Source organism: Camellia sinensis, chromosome 13 (genome assembly GCF_055761805.1).
Source record: "Camellia sinensis isolate YWXY chromosome 13, ASM5576180v1, whole genome shotgun sequence".
NCBI lineage: Eukaryota > Viridiplantae > Streptophyta > Magnoliopsida > Ericales > Theaceae > Camellia > Camellia sinensis.
Genome location: NC_138973.1, coordinates 37,498,451 through 37,515,280, shown reverse-complemented (window position 1 = coordinate 37,515,280; position 16,830 = coordinate 37,498,451). Strand labels below are relative to the sequence as shown.

At 35.9% G+C, this 16,830-nt stretch overlaps 2 protein-coding genes across 6 annotated transcripts; one reads left to right on the top strand and one right to left on the bottom strand.

Annotated features, from left to right (window-relative positions):
* Positions 1-3,995: 3,995 nt before the first annotated feature.
* On the top strand, positions 3,996-12,200 carry LOC114302980 (GHMP kinase family protein). 5 transcript variants are annotated; one of them, XM_082901983.1, is made up of 11 exons: positions 3,996-4,267; positions 4,621-4,680; positions 4,844-4,994; positions 5,410-5,507; positions 5,742-5,851; positions 5,932-5,984; positions 7,684-8,070; positions 8,606-8,710; positions 9,561-9,788; positions 10,616-10,738; positions 11,628-12,200. In XM_082901983.1, exons 2-11 carry the CDS (start codon positions 4,673-4,675, stop codon positions 11,892-11,894), a joined length of 1,530 nt encoding a protein of 509 aa, XP_082758109.1. In that variant the 5' UTR covers positions 3,996-4,267; positions 4,621-4,672; the 3' UTR covers positions 11,895-12,200. The 5 variants fall into 5 exon arrangements, with proteins under 5 accessions (XP_082758109.1, XP_082758110.1, XP_082758113.1 ...); XM_082901984.1 differs by having other exon boundaries at positions 4,194-4,372; XM_082901987.1 differs by having other exon boundaries at positions 4,205-4,267; positions 4,621-4,649.
* A 118-nt stretch (positions 12,201-12,318) lies between these two features.
* LOC114302981 (Tetratricopeptide repeat (TPR)-like superfamily protein) lies at positions 12,319-14,566 on the bottom strand. The gene has a single exon (XM_028248117.2). The coding sequence runs from the start codon at positions 14,154-14,156 to the stop codon at positions 12,339-12,341; it is 1,818 nt and encodes a 605-aa protein (XP_028103918.2). The 5' UTR covers positions 14,157-14,566; the 3' UTR covers positions 12,319-12,338.
* Between the last annotated feature and the right edge of the window lie 2,264 nt (positions 14,567-16,830).

Sequence of the window (16,830 nt, the reverse complement as noted above, 5' to 3'; positions counted from 1 at the left end):
TTATAATAATGTTTAATAGCATGAATGCATTAAATATAATATTATTTTTAGTAAATATCCCAACATGAGTAAATCTTCAACCTGAGCAAATCCATTCGAGTTGCACTGACAGATTAAATAAGCACATCTAATCAAAGTGATACAAGACACCGCTATAAATAAAATAGAAAATATAATCAAAATACCAAAAATTCACATCACTATACAAATCCTATGTTCAGTGGTAGTTGAGCATTTGCCCACCCAGGTAACTCACGGTATTTTTATGTCACCCTTTACATCTGTATTTTTTCCCATTGTGTTTTTTATCTTAGAAAAACTCTATAGCCACTATAGCTATTTATAATATTCTACCTATTCCAAATTTTATTCTTATACAATTAAATAACCAAATCCTATACATATTAAGTTTCCCAATAAATTTTAAATTCTACCATCATAACTGTGCGGGAAAATCCCACATCGGTCTGTGAGGGACTATTTTCCCACCTTATAAGCAAGCTGGCTCCTCTTACCTTGCATAAGCCTTTTTCCCAGTGGGGGAGGAACAAAACCGTGCGGTCGGAATGTTAAAGCGGACAATATGTGCAAGGCTTTATTTGGCGCCGTCTGTGGGAACTCCCTCCAGGGTGACCGGAGCTAGCGCGGCTGGGGGCTAATGTGCAGGAAAATCCCACATCGGTCTATGAGGGACTAGGCCGTGCCTTGCACATATTGTCCGCTTTGGCATTCCGACCGCACGGTTTTGTTCCTTCCCCATTGGGGGAAAAGGCCTATACAAGGTAAAAGGAGCCAGCCTGCTTATAAGGTGGGAAAGTAATCCCTCACAGACCGATGTGATTAAATAAAGCCACTGGTCCACATCGGTCTGTGAGGGACTAGGCCGTGCCTTGCACATATTGTCCGCTTTGGCATTCTGACCGCACGGTTTTGTTCCTTTGGCATTCCGACCGCACGGTTTTGTTCCTTCCCCATTGGGGGAAAAGGCCTATGCAAGGTAAAAGGAGCCAGCCTACTTATAAGGTGGGAAAGTAATCCCTCACAGACCGATGTGGGATTTTCCCGCACATTAAATAAAGCCACTGGTCCCCGTGCCTTGCACATATTGTCCGCTTTGACATTCCGACCGCACGGTTTTGTTCCTCCCCACTAGGAACCATCGGTCCCCGTGGCTTGCACATATTGTCCGCTTTGGCATTCCGACCACACGGTTTTGTTCCTCCCCCACTGGGGGAAAAAGCCTATGCAAGGTCAGAGGAGTCAGCTTGCTTATAAGGTGGGAAAGTAGTCCCTCACAGACCGATGTGGGATTTTCCCGCACAATAACCTTAATACATATATAAATCAACCATATATATTATCACATGGGAACCCAACACAAATACCATGTAATTGACTCTTTTTTTAATAAAAAGAAAATAAAGCCAAGCAATCAACTGTAAAAATTGAAGAAACATTAATTAGTAAACTGTTCCCATGCATTCCTTCTTCTTTAAAAAATCTGATAGCATAAGAATTTATAGATCTACAGGCTCCTCTCCTATTTAACCAAAAAAATACTTTCCTCAAAAAAACATAAAAAACATTAGAATTTTTTTTTTTAAATGAAAAATGAAAAAGACATTTCATAAGGTGTACTATAAACTAAAATCTCGTCTTTGATTTTTTTTAGCTTAATCAATTACACTATTAGTTTTTTTGGTTTTTTTTTTTTTAAAAAAAAAATTAATCAGTATTTATGACTTGTGAGTAATTACAAATAATTCCATAGTTTTTTTTTTTTTTTTTGATGGTCGAAATTTTAATTTGTTGAGATATGCCCAAAGTCATTGTTTAATATTAAAAAAAAAGAAAAAAAAGAGGAGGTGTTCTCGCACCTAGTTTTCTACTCCATTGCTATGTACTAATCTTATAATGTAAAATGATTAATTATGTTATCTCATAACATATTAACAGCAAACTTGCACTGAATTGTTGGTGGAACACAACCAATATACATCGAAGGTGTATACTTTTAGCAACAATGATTCATCCCACTAAAAACATCACCACTAATAGCACTAATGCATTAAAAAAATAAAAAAAATAAAAAAAAATTACAACTCCAAGACCAAAACATCACATCATTCATGGCGGGACTCACTGCCACCTAATTAGTGGGAGCACTAATTAGTGCTCCCAAGCATTTTTCATACTTTTAGTCATCTCGGATTTAATTCTTTGTAAAATAATTTTTCCACTAAAAATATGCCCATCATGAATATAGTTATAGTCAAAGTTGGCAACAAACCTAATTGTTTGATAGAATTCATTGGGTTAAGTCTATCCATTGAACTCTTTTTTCATTTACTTTTTCTTTTTTTAAATCTCTCTTCAAATGCATGAATCAAACACAACCTTAACATTTTGTAATAGTGCAACCAGGCTTAACCCTGAGATTTTTGGGGCTCAAAACCGATAATCAACTAATAAATATCACTAGATCATTTGGGGTCCTTCACATATATATTTTTTTTCATTCAACGAAAAATTTAGCACAAGTAGCAAAAAATTAATTCTTCTTGATGATGTAAATTTGTATAAATACCAATATTATAATAGCAATTGAGCAAAAGACAAGACAAATATTTAATTAATTGAATAGAAAAAAAGACCTACCTGTGATGTGCCGCTCTAAATTCTTGAGATATTCTTTAGTGCTCTATTGGGCCGCTTCTCTCAAATTTTTGAGAAAACTGAATTAAGAGTTAGGGTTAGGAATTAGATAGAGAGAGATAATGTGCCCTTTTACTTTTAAATGAGTCTTTTAATTTTTAGTGTATCAATTTATTTTGAGTTAATTTGGACTTTCTTTAATTTTTATTTTTTTTTTTTGACTTAAAACATATGAATATATTATACTAAATTATAATAGGAGATGATCTTTTTTTTTTTTTGTCTATTTTGAGGGGTCCTAAGCCATGGCCTGGTGGTCTATGCCCAGGGCCGGCATTGAGTGCAATCACATGATTAGAACTTGGAAAACTGACCCTAATGTAATCCATGGTTGTATTCTACATTTAAATTTTTTCAACACTGTAAGATAAAGGTCGTGGTTGAAGCTGATTACTAGAAGAGGTTATTGACAATAGTAGTCAGAGATTGGTATTGATTGGATGTAGTTGTTGGTGGTGAAGCCGGTGAGTAGTGTTTAGTGACTGAAGATGGTAAAAATAATGTTTTCATAGCAAGTAAAAATAAATTATTATTTTTACAAGATTTTAGTAAATATTATAATTTTTTTTAATAGTTTTAATAACAAGAATAAATACATAAATTGACCCTTTTATAATAGTTTGTTAGTCTTTATTTTTTAAACTTATTTTACACACAAACTGAGACACATATCTTTTTATTTATTTTCATTTCATTTAACAGTAATAATTTAGAATTCTAAATAATGTGCTCTAAATCTACCACTAGTGAGGTGAAAAATGAAAAAAAAACAAAAAAACAAAAAAAAACAAGACACAACACACTGTGGCATGGCAGTGGGTGGGACCCACTATCACATCATTAGTGGAAGCACTAATTGGTGCTCTGAAATATTATTGTTCATTTAAATGATGTTTATGTTAGTCGTTAGAGTTTTTCATTGAGACTTCGCTTGAGTTATGGGTTGATTTTTAACTATTTTAGCTTGTAATTAAAAAGTTTCATTTAGGATAGGCTTTTTAACTTTTTGACTTTTATAAGAGAGAAAAAATAAAATAATTATGGTTTGGATGTGGTATATTGTCTTATTGACTTTTTAATTTATTTTGTCTTTTTATAACTACTTTAGCCAAAAAAACCCACAAACTTCTTTATGCTAGACAAAACATGTTGCATGCAGTTTATTAGCGTATTTTTCATTAAAAAAAAAATGCTAACAATTATAAACAATTGAATCAAATTAAGATAAAATAAAAAATTTAAAGTCACAATTGAACCACCTAAAATTAGAAATCAAAATTACACACAAAACTGAAGTACGCCGATATAATTTGTCAAAAAAACAATGGTGGGAGAGCAAACCCGAACCGAATAATGAAATTTGAAAAGGTTGTGACGTGATCAAGATCCGAACACGAGTTGCGCCTCTTACGGGTCTGCACCCGTAAGTTTGGTCGGGTTATGAACCGCTCCATATAAGTTTGAACATCAAGCCGAGGGGGAGCTACTGTTCACAGTCAAAGCACACTTTCACTCACCGGCGGCGGCGGCTGCTCTTCCTTCCCATTTTCAGGTGAAAGAGACGTCACACCCCCCCTCTCTCTCTCTCTCTCTACATGTTTCTATAAGATTTGGGCGGATTTAAGAACAGTGATTAGTGATCTAAGGTCGTTAATAGGTAATTAGTATTGGATCTTACTATCTTAGCCTCTATAAATCGCACAATAAACTTTAACAAACAATGATTGAATTCATTCACCACTAATCTATCGGTACAAAGATTTCGGTTTTAATTTGTTTTTCTATTTCTTTTCCAAGCAATGAACTGCTTAAAAAGTTACCATGTCAGCTCCATGGAGTTAATTGAGTAGGGAATTTGGCTGTTTGTTGGGATTTAAACAGAGGGTTTGCTGACTCTGATTGCAGATCATCTCAGTTGAATCTTGACCTTTGAGGTCAGTTTGAGAATTGAATTGCAATGGCTGTGTAAGTTTCATTTGATAAATTTCAGGACTTTCTTTAATTTCTTATTTTCATTCTTCATTCACAGATGTATTTATAAATAGATGTTTGCATTTATGTGTAGCTTAAATTTTTGTAGCAAAATTGGGTTGGCTAAAAGATGAGTGGATTGTGTTGATTTTCACAGAGTTGCTTCTGCTCCTGGAAAGGTCTTGATGACTGGGGGCTATCTTGTTTTGGAGAGGCCCAATGCGGGGATTGTACTCAGTACGAATGCTCGGTTCTATGCAATTGTGAAACCATTTTATGAGGAAATTAAACCCGACAGCTGGGCATGGGTGTGTGGTTCATTCTTTGGAATTTATTTTTGTCAGACTTAATTGTTGGTTTGCATGAAGAAATTGTTGCTTTGTTAGCTCCATAGAGAAAAATGTTGTTATTAAAGCATAATGCCATTTTTTTGGTTCAATATTTGTAATATTGTCTTCATGGCCTTTTTGGCATGGACAGATGTGAAATTAACTTCTTTTGATCTCCTCGAATGTGAAGAGAAAATACATACAAAATGTCACCAAAACATTTAAAGCTTTAGTTTAATAGATACCATTTTAGTGTTTGTTAAATTATTTTTTTTCCTTAGTAGCTCCATAGAGGAGTATTTTTATTGTGATATTCTTTGTTTTACCATTTTGAAATGCCATATTTTAGTGCTCAATATTTGTGATACTAATTGTTTTCTTCATGCTCTTTCAGGCATGGACAGATGTGAAATTAACTTCCCCACAGATGTCAAGAGAAACTACTTACAAAATGTCTCTAAAACATTTAGCACTTCAGTGCATCTCTTCGAGGTAAGTTTGTATTCGTTGTGTTATCCTTGTATATATTTAATTCTCATCAAATGTTTCCATTTATCCTTATATGTTTTTCATTCATTAATGCATTCATGGCACTGAACAAGGTCTGAAGAAGAATTATTTTTAGTGATTTCTCTTACCGTAATAAATAAATGCAAATAACGGGGAAACTAAATGGTATATTGGCTCGTGGAGGTGATGCTTATTGCTGTTGGCTTAAAATCTCAGTGAATCAAGGAACCCCTTTGTAGAATATGCAGTGCAATATGCTGTTGCAGCAGCCCTTGCAACATTGGAAAAGGATAAGAAGGATTTGTTACACAAACTACTTTTGCGAGGTAATGTTTGATGCCTCATCTTCCTTATTAAAATAAAGTAATTATTAATATCTAATGTCTTAACTGAATTATTCATGCAGGTCTTGATATTACAATCTTAGGTTGCAATGATTTCTATTCATATCGGAATCAGGTACTCTACCTTTCCTATTGTACTTTTAAAATCTTTAACTTATTTGACCACTAGAGGTGTACTTATTTGCTCGTATTCTTCCTCCATTATTGCATTATAGCTTCAGCAAGCATCCTACCATGGTTTTTGAAATATTTGGTTTGTTGTTTCTGGCATTCGGTTGATGACAATAGCAACAAGTAGAATTTTCTTATATATTACAATAATTATTGTACAGAAACCTTTAGGCCCCGTTTGTTTGGAGTTATAGGGAGGGGATTGAGTTTGGTAGTGAGGAGGGGATTGAGAATTTGGTGTTTGTTTTGGGAGATAGGGAGGGGATTAGTAATCCCTTGGTATTAGTAAGGAGGAGGAAAGGGGGATTGGTAAGGAGGAGGTAGAGATGGTATTGGAAAAATAGTGAGGGGATTAGAAATTTTTTTATTTTTTTTATTTTTTATATATTGGGAATTTTTTTTTAAATATAATGTTTAATTTTTTATATTTTTTTATTTGTTTTATTATTTTATATAAAAATAATTTAACAATTTCTCCCTATTAATCCCCTCACTATGAATCCCCCTCCATTCTATCTCTGAAAACAAACGGGGCCTTAAGCATTTGCTTGCCAATGATTAGATCTACAACTCTGAAATCTGGTTTATGGGTTTTGTATCAAAATTTTACTCCAATTGAAACTTCCTACTATAGTGATTACGTTTTTGAGCTAATTAGTTTCATGATGAAAGTGAGGTCTGAGTGGGGTCGATGGTGTGAGATTGGAAACGGAATGAATTTTATGAGGAGGAAGAAAAGAGAAAACACAATATTCTACTCGGGTGAATCGCAAATAAGTATGAAGTTGGTTTGTCTCTCCTTGGTGTGTGTGTGTGTTTTTTTTTTTTTTTTGTTCATAGCATAACACATCAAAGAGGGTACTATCCATGCCACAAGGGAGATGGATTGTTTTACTATTAATATTAGGCTAGATAGATATGTTCCCATCCTCGTGCATGCGGAGGGATAAGGTTGTCTTCAAGCCTATGGAGTGCCCTTTATGAATGTAGTGATCAATCTGCAAAATCATCTAATTGAAGACCCAAATGATATGACCATAAATCTATGTGCAAGAAATGAAGGAAGCTGCAGTACGTTTGTCTCAAAATGAATTTAATGTTGTTGACTCTGACCTGGCAACCCACCAATTTCCAACACTAATGAAAAAAATAAAAATAATCAATAAATCTATCAGCTGTGTTTTTTGTTTTGTATTACATCTTTGGAAACTAGCTAGCACGGTTTGTAACGCAAAATCAATTTGAGGTTTTTGACGTCGTTACTCAAGAGAATGATGAAAGAAAGAAAGAAAGAAAGAAAGAATGAAAGGAAGATAAGAAATAAATAAAAATACAGAATACTGGATGGTCTCAGGTATCTCAAAATGGCTAAAAATCATAACAAGGGAATGTCCCCTGTCATATCAATTGGAAGAACTGTATATAAATACACTTGTGTGTGATGAAGCACATATGGAAGTATTTATTCTTTTGCTTCACGAAAGTTCAAATGGTTTATAAACATGTCATACTGAATGAAAGTTCCCATTTATGATCACAGTGGATTTTCAAGCCCCAGAATATGTTTCATATGAATTCTTCGTCACCTGATGATTACAAACCCAGATTTCAATGTGTGGACCTTTGTTCTGTCATCTTTGTAGATTGAAGCACTTGGACTCCCTTTGACACCAGAATCTTTAGCTTCCCTTCCGCCATTTACATCAATTACTTTTAACATTGAAGAAGCAAATGGAGGAAATCGCAAGCCTGAAGTTGCAAAAACTGGATTGGGATCATCTGCAGCTATGACAACTGCAGTGGTTGCTGCTTTACTTCATTACCTGGGAGTTGTTAATCTTTCCTCCTTGTCTGAAGATCAACACCAGGAAAAAGAGAATACTATGGATCTTGATGTGGTGCATGTGATAGCTCAAACTGCTCACTGCATTGCACAAGGGAAAGTTGGCAGTGGGTTTGATGTTAGTTCTGCAGTTTATGGAAGTCAACAATATGTTCGCTTTTCACCAGAAGTGCTTTCTTCTGCTCAGGTCTCTCTCTCTCTCTCTCTCTCTCTCTCTATATATATATATATATAATGTACAATTACATTTTGTCCTCGTAAAGTATTGTTGAATTCTCACTTTAGCCCTTAAAGTTTATTTTTCCCAATTTGGTCTCTAAACTATCTGATTGTTCCCAATTTGGCTCAATTCTTAACTGTCGTCCAAATTATTGACGTAAATTGTCACATGGCACTGTGGCCCACGTGATATATTAAATAACCATTCGTTTTGGCACATGTCTGATAGCATTAGTGTTACACTTTAGCATTATTATTCATCAATGATCAAAACTTGCATGAAAATATTTAACTTGTCAAATATCAAGAGCTCTGTGGCAGAGCTTATGATGGGAAGGAAACGAGAACATGGAAAACAAAAGAAGGTTAGGAATACAAGACTGTTTTTGATAGTGCCCTTTCGGGCACAACATTGTAATGAGGTCTACTTAATTAGGTGTATTTTGTATAAACTTTCACTAGAATTTGTCTTATTTATGAGTTTTCCTTATTTGGAATTGCAGGATGCAGTTAAAGGAAAAGCATTAGAGGAAGTCATTGGTGATGTACTGAATGGCAAATGGGACCATGAGAGGACTAAATTTTCGTTGCCTCCATTGATGAATCTTGTAAGTACATTGACATTTACTATACTTGCTACTTCATATGTATTCAAATCCTATTCACTGGCTGACATGGAAATGTTATACGACGGGATACTGTTTGGACAAAATTTCACTTTCCCTCCCTAATATATTTGTTAATCAAAGCTACTTTCTCATCAGGAATTTGCTGGTCATACTTGAAATGAAACATATCCTTCCATCCTTTTCCTTAACACCATGTGCCTGCCATTTTCAGATTATTCATCTCTGTGTCACATGAAATCCTAATTGTAGTGATATAGTTCTGCAGTTGACTATTTGGCTTTTATATCATTGCAAAGTAATATGAGGTAGAAAAATAATCTTCATTACGTGAAGGTCCCATGCAGTATTGATGCTTTTATAGGTCCTTACATTGTTTGTTGCGTAGAATTTGCTCCCAAAAAATTGATTGCATGTGTAAACCATTTTCTCATTTATTGGGTTGGTGAGGTTTATCCCTGTGGTCCATTTGTTGGTAAGCTTCTAGTGGGGTATACCCAAAAATCTTTTTGGGGCCAATGTATTCTTTATTGGCATAGGCCACAGCAGGGTCTTTGGAGTTTGTGCAGTGGCTGGTCTGTTACGATTTGGGTCTGTCTAGCGGATCAGCCTGCACCTTTGGGTCCTGCCAGGGTCTGTCTGGACCTGTAGCAAAATAATCTCAACCAACCAAAGAAAGACGCAAGGCTAATTTTCTATACAATTTTTTTTTTTTTTTTTTCATTTTTGAAAAATGGTCTACACTTGATAAGAGCTGTTTTCTGTTCCCAAGAAACCATGTGAACCCAAGTTTCTGTCGTAGTTGCTATTAATGATTGTGATGCTTTTGCAGTTACTAGGAGAACCAGGAACTGGAGGGTCATCCACAGTATCAATGGTGGGTGCTGTCAAGAAGTGGCAAAAATCTGAACCTCAGAAGGCCCTGGAAACTTGGAGAAAGCTGTCAGAGGCAAATTCAGTACTTGAAATGTGCCTCAATATGTTAAGCAAAATGGCAAAAGAACATTGGGATTCATATAAATCCATTATCGACAACTGCAGCATGCATAAGTCAGAAAAGGTAATTCTGAATATTATACCAGTGGCCTCTAAAGAGGTAAAGGGTATGAAATTTTACTGATGAGAAAAATTGAGAATATTAATGAGAAAAATTATTGCTGGATATCTCAGTAGACCGTGTCATTTGCCACAAGCAGAGTTCACATGATTCCTTTGTACGATTCTGTTTGCTGTGTGAAGAGGTTCATTTCTTCATTAAAGGAAAACTGTAGGTAATATTCATGCTGGCGAAGGAAAAAAAATTAAAATAAAAACAAAAATGTAATGGACATGTCATGAATTATATAGTCCACCTTTGTACTGCAAGCTGCTCACTTGATTTTTTTTTTTTTTTATACTGGTTATGTTTCAACAAGTATCCTATGTCAATTCAGCAAATAGTTTCACCAACTATCTAGTCTTATCTTGCTAGTAGAGGGAGACACATGAAAAAGTAAAGTAAGTCAGAAAAGGTTGTTCTACCACTGAAACATAGGTAACAACATATCGTCTATTTCATTGTGTTATTATAAGATTAAATGCCACCTATAAAACTATTGGCTATATAATCCATGAGCTTCTGACCATTTACATCGTGCAAACAATATTTTTAGTATCAATTTATTGTAAAAAGAAATTTCATTTTTTTACACATGTAGCTTCAGGTCAGTTTCACTTTGGTTCCTCTCATTTTAGCTTGAGACATGGACTTTGTTCATGTAGTTGAACTCGTTTTTGCCATCTAGAATGCCAAATGTCTTCTCTTGTTTTTTTTTTTTTTTTCTTTGAACCATGCAGTATTCATCAAAAATATTATAGATGATTTATAAACCCTGGTTGCATGAACAGTGGATGGAGCAAACCAATAAACCAAGCGAAACAGAAATCGTTAAAGCATTATTAGGAGCAAGAGACTCCATGCTTCAGATCAGGTGTCACATGCGCCTGATGGGTGAGGCTGCAGGCATACCGGTAGGCTCTCTTTTCTAGGATGCCATCTTTTTCTTCTTCTCTATACATATAATATATGTTGTGTGCATGGAAATATCCTTTATTTTGTTTATCGAGAAAACCTTTACATATATATTTCCTTTCATTCTCTGTGTAAATTTTGTTTGATTGCTGGATCAATTGGCTGCAATGTGGATCCGTTTTTTATCCCTTATAACTTCTGGCAGGATTTATGCTATAAAGATATTCAGGGGGAAAAGGAAGGTCACCTTTATTTTGTTTTTTAGCCCTTAGAACTCTTTTACGAGAAGGTCACCTAATATTTTTATTATTATTATTGTTTTCACCGTAAACGTTTTAATCCTAGTAAACATCGCCAGGATTGAAACATTGTTCATTGTTGTTGCCATTTAATTTTCCAGAATTAGGACAGAGTTTGAGGGCAGCATGTTTCGCTGGAATTTCCTTCTTTCTTTTTATTTTTATTTCTATTTTTTATTCAATTCAAACTTAGGACCAATAAAAGCACAAGTGTTTAGTGCACTTGGTTCGAGATTGTTCATTTCAGGGTGATTACACTACAACAAAAAAAAAATCCCATTTTGGCCACAAAATTTTTGAAATTTTATATTTGAAATATTTGCCCCGTACAGTACCAGAGAATATAATTCTACCAGAGCATGTAAGCTGGATGTTAGACTATGTGTGCATCTATCTTTTCAGATGACAGAAATCTATTCTAAACAAGAATTACAGGGTTAAATCCCTAATAATTTTAATTTTACTATTTATCTTTTTTCTTATTGTGTTAATTGCTACACCAAATGTAATCCCAATATGGTCTTGTGAGTCCAGTACAGGACTGTCCTGTTCTCTGTTTGACTCTGTCCATTTCTTTACAAATTTGCAGATAGAACCTGAATCACAAACTCGGCTTTTGGATGCTACTATGAATATGGAAGGAGTTCTGTTGGCTGGAGTTCCTGGAGCTGGCGGTTTTGATGCTGTTTTTGCAGTCACCTTAGGGAATTCAAGCAGCAACGTCACCAAATCATGGAGTTCACTTAATGTGCTGGCCTTGCTGGTTAGAGAAGATCCTTGTGGTGTTTCTTTAGAAACCACTGATCCGCAAGCCAAGGAAATTACATCAGCGATTTCTTCAGTTCATATCAAATAAGCTGACATCCTCCCTTGTATGTTATTTATAGATTAAAATTACCATTTTAGGTTTAGGTGTGGCAACTGTAATCTGCTTGAGTGGGTGTGCCAACTGTAATCTGCTTGAGTGAGAGAATTCATTCCCCCCCCCCCCCCACCCCCTTCAAAATACACGGAAATAAGTCTTATGGACCATGTTTCTCAGTGGAGGTTATAGAACTTGCTAAACAATAAATATCCATTCAATATCTGTTGTAATTTCATTGAACATTGTACAATCCAAAGTTATGTGTTATCTGGAAAACCCCAATGCTTTTAATGTTTATTTCGAGCTTCACTGTTGTGCGACGCAATTTTCCCTTCTATTCTTCTCTTACTGGTTGTAAATAAAAAAAAGAAACTCAAAAAAAAGGTGGGAGAAAAGTGAAATTTCTCAACAAGGATGAGATCAAAAGTCATAAATTCACCAATAGTCCCTACAAGAACAAGATCCATCTTTAAAACGGTGGAACCGATTTCTATCCCTAACAATAATTTCTCGTTCATAGACTGTCGAAATAAATTTAGTGTATGTGTGACAATCACTACACATTCTAATGTTTTTGACTATTCTTACACGAGAGCCCTGAGATGTATGAATGAGTGAAAAAGCAATTGCCAACTTCTGACTATGGCTACTCAGTCTCTGTCTCCTCTCTTCTTCATCCACTCCGAGCAATACTTGTGATGTATCGGGTGAATAGCCTTCAAATCTCAATTGCCATTCCATCTGGTGAATCATCTCATAGATGCCTTGGCACTGAGGGTATGACTTGTCTTGTGAAACAAATTTGTACACCGTTCTCTTCACTTCAACCAAGCTAAATCCCAGTATTTGAGTCAAGCCCTTGCTAACCATTTCCTTTCGAATCTTAGCCACTTCGTGCCACATTTGAGCTTGTGCATACATATTTGACATCACCACATAATCACTAGCATTGTTCAAGTTTAGTGAGAATAGTTCTCTAGCTGCAATCTTCCCCATTTCCATGTTTTGATGAACCTTGCACGCGCTCAAAAGGGTACGCCACAATATATCGTTTGGTTCCATTGGCATGTTCTTTATGAACTCATAAGCTTCATTGAGCTTCCCGGCTCGACCCAAGAGGTCTACTATGCAACCATAGTGTTGAACTGTTGGTACAATGCCATGCTCTGATTTCATTCTTTCAAAACATTGGAGACCCTCCTCGACAAGGCCAGCATGGCTGCACGCAATCAACACACCAACATAGACAACATCATCGGGTTCTAACCTTTGTTCGAGCATTTCTGAGAACACCTTCAGGGCTTCCCGACCATGTCCGTGCATGGCAAGCCCTGAGATCATGACACTGTAGGACATTTTGTTCTTCTTGGCCATTCTTTGGAAAAGAAACAACCCTTTGTCTAAAGAACCACATTTCGCAAGCATGTCTATTAGGGTAGTCTCTAGTATAACATTGAGCCCACTCATGTTCCTAATTAAGGACCCCTGTGTGCACCTTCCCAAATCTAGGGCACCCAAATGGGTACAAGCAGAGAGGACATTGACTAACACACTCTCCTCAACCCTCCAACAACCCTCTCTGCTCATCTCCCCAAAAATCTCAAGGCACTCACACCACAACCCCAAGTTAGCATGGGCTGCAATAAGGGCACTCCATGAAGCAACAGTCCTTTGCTCCATCTTCTCAAAAACAGCACAAGAGAGACCTATCTCTCCACACTTTCCATACATGTTGATCAAGCTGTTCTGCACAAACACATCATCCTCAAACCCTAGTTTAAAACTATGGCCATGGATTTGCATTCCTTCTTCGAGTGCCGGCAAATTAGCACATGCTTTGAGAAGAGTTGGGTAAGTGAAATTGTCAGGTTCTACCCCTAACTCAAGCATTTCATCATACATAAGTAAGGCTTCTTCTAGGTTCATGTCCTTCACATGTCCCCTGATCATGTGATTGAATGCAAATGAACCCGGTTCGTTGATTTGTTGAAAAATTGAGCTTGCATAGTCCATACTGCCCCAATCTGAAAGAGCACAAGTGGCAACAAGATTGTTTGCACAGAAAGAACTCCAAAACATGCCAAACTTGAGGATTTGGGCATGGGCTTGCTTGAATTCTTCCAAGTTCTTGCATTGCTTGATGAGGGAGACACATTCTTGTTCCCTCAACCTGAAATTGGATTCTGGGCTTTGTGGGTGATCTTCTTGAGGTATCAAGAAATGGGTTTGATGGACTGATGTCCTAATGATCATCCTGTGGACTACACCATGGGATAGGAATCTAAAATGCCTAACTTTGCAAAGCTCAAAGAATTACAGACCAATATATATTGGATTTCACTGATAGTAGTATGTATATAAGTTGGTGCTACTATGACATGGTTTGAACCCTTTCCATGGTACTGACTGGTTTGCTAAAATAGAGTGTGTTGTAGAGTTGGTTAGAGGGGATTTTTGAATCTCATCCATGAGATTTAGGAAGCAAATTTCAGCCAGTGAAAGAGCGTCAGGTTATGGGACATGTGGATACTAGATAGGAATAGGATAATGTTTTTTTTCTCAAAAGGTGAATGGGTCCACAAGATAGCTTCATACCACTCATATTGTAGTCTTACATGATTCTACGCAATGTTAGTGGTTAGATGGTTGATAGATTACCCATTGAAATTGTAGAAGGGTAGGGTGAAATGGGATGTTCTTAAGAAGTTTGGGCAAATTAAAGGTGATAGATGTAATTTCAACTTTTGTTAAAGTGAAGTATAAGTATGGGCTCATTTGTTCTTAAATTTATCTATTCCTATGTCATAATGCACTATCAATCATTAAATTATGTGAAAATTTTAAAACATGTAAATGTGGAGATATAATATGATGAATCACAGTATATTAGAATATTGAATAAAGAAATTTAAAGAGAGACAAGTTTTTGTCGTAAAACAAAATAAATTTTAATATTTAATGTACATCAAACTAGAGGTTGCAATATGGTGAAGAGATGGAGATAACTTTTTTTCATTTTTCTTATTTTTTGGGGAAAAAACTAAATAACCAATGTAGTAGGCAATAGGGTGGCTGGCTCAAATAGCGTCACGCTTTGTGTGGGTTGGGCTTTTTCCAACTCAAGCCCAAGCCAAGTAATTGGTCCTTGGGCGTTTTCCATGGGCCGGGATTTGGAAAGCCAGAGCCTACCATCGTTGGGCTTGGGCTTGTCACATTTCATGTGTTACGCTTTTATTTTTATTTTTTTTGCTACATCGGAAATAAATTTCATGTGTTATGTATAAGAACTGATAAGAGTGCTTCTATGTAGGCTTATTTGAGAAGTTGACTATTTTAGTTAACTATTTGACTTTTTGACGGCTTGGTTTGGAAATATATTATTTTGATAATTTTTTGACTTCATACGAAAAGATGTATAGAAAAGTAGAGAGAATGGTGTAACAACTTATAGTGACTTTTTGACTAAAACTTTAAGTTGCCAAACTGTGTTTGGGAAGTTGGTTAGTTTTTTTGTAGTTGATTTGATGTTGTGAGAGAAAAAAATAAAATGATTATGGATTGAATGTGACATTTTGTCTTATTAATTATTTTATCAAGTTGTATCTTTTAATGAGTTATTTTAGTCCAACTTTCTTCCCAAACACCATTGTGTGTCAATTGTCAAATATATGCTTTTCATACTATAGTTGTATTGTATAGCATTCTTAAATACTATAAATGAGATAAGATAACATATCTTTTAATGGAAATTACTACATAAATATAAAATTTTAAAAATTTTACAAATCAATGGAAGAGCTAGTGAGAATGTCTCACTTACACTATTAAAAATTATTTTTTTTTTCTTCATTTCTCTTTTATCTTATAATAACTTATCTTTTAAGGGCTAAAATGTCAATCTTCATGTTTATTATACTTTGTTTATTGTACTTTATCCATATGTAATTATTTGACCATTGAACAAATGCTTCTTTTTTTCTTTTTCTTTTGTTTTTTTTGCTCTTTGTCATTTGAAGTCTTAGTCCATCCATATTTTTATTCCATGCAACATCCTCTAATATACTTTAGATGTTGATTATTGTTCTAAACATAATTAAAAAATAAATAAAAAAAAATTGTGGCAAAGTAATTGTGTTACCCAAGAAAAACGATGTTCTTAGATGCTATGTGGATTAGATTGTAATTTACAAACAAACTCAACATTATCACACAGTAGCATAGGGAGCCTCTATTTGCACACCACAAAAACTCTCATCCTACACCAATTTTCAATTTTTTTTAATTACGAATTTGCCACTCAAGAAATTTACCAAAGAGGACAAATATTCATCCATTCAAACCCTAGTCGATGCCTGCGCCGACTATGCCATCTCCAACCCTCGTAGCACCTCCCCAGTGTAGCCCTTATCCCTCACCACCGCCAACCTCCAACCACCACCACAACTCCCTTCTCTAGCCACCGGTGACTCTGAACAACCTTACTCTCCATTCGCCATTGCTAACAGCCTCGCCTCTACCCTCGCCGTCGCAGTCAACCCCGTCGCCTAGATCCGCCATTGCGATCCATTTCTAGCTCTATCTCAAGCCTTCATCCACCGTAGAGAGAGACAAAGACAGATAGCGAGAGAGAGATCGTGATTGAGCGGTGGCGGTGGTGGCAGTGGACGCTAGGGGTTTTGAGACGAGGGAGAGAAGAGCTGGGGAGAGAGAAGCGGCAGAGGGAAGGGGAGAGTGGTTGGAGAGAGGGTGGTGGCAGGAGAAGGGGGGTAATCGACGCTAGTTAGGGTTAGGGTTAGGACTTCGGTGTCGGAGCCGGCGATGGAAGCGGCAACAGTGACAATGATTTGGGGTTAGGGTTGATGAAGGTATTTTAAGATTTTGGTGGTGTGAATTGAGAGAAAAATATTTTTAAAAAATGTGTGTGGTG

Excerpts from the sequence above, each read along its gene's own strand:
- LOC114302981 (XM_028248117.2), bottom strand. The coding sequence starts at position 14,156 with ATGATCATTAGGACATCAGTCCATCAAACCCATTTCTTGATACCTCAA.
- LOC114302980 (XM_082901983.1), top strand. Across the intron at positions 5,508-5,741 it reads CTTCAGTGCATCTCTTCGAG|TGAATCAAGGAACCCCTTTG; the intron begins GTAAGTTTGTAT and ends TTAAAATCTCAG. Across the intron at positions 8,711-9,560 it reads TGCCTCCATTGATGAATCTT|TTACTAGGAGAACCAGGAAC; the intron begins GTAAGTACATTG and ends ATGCTTTTGCAG.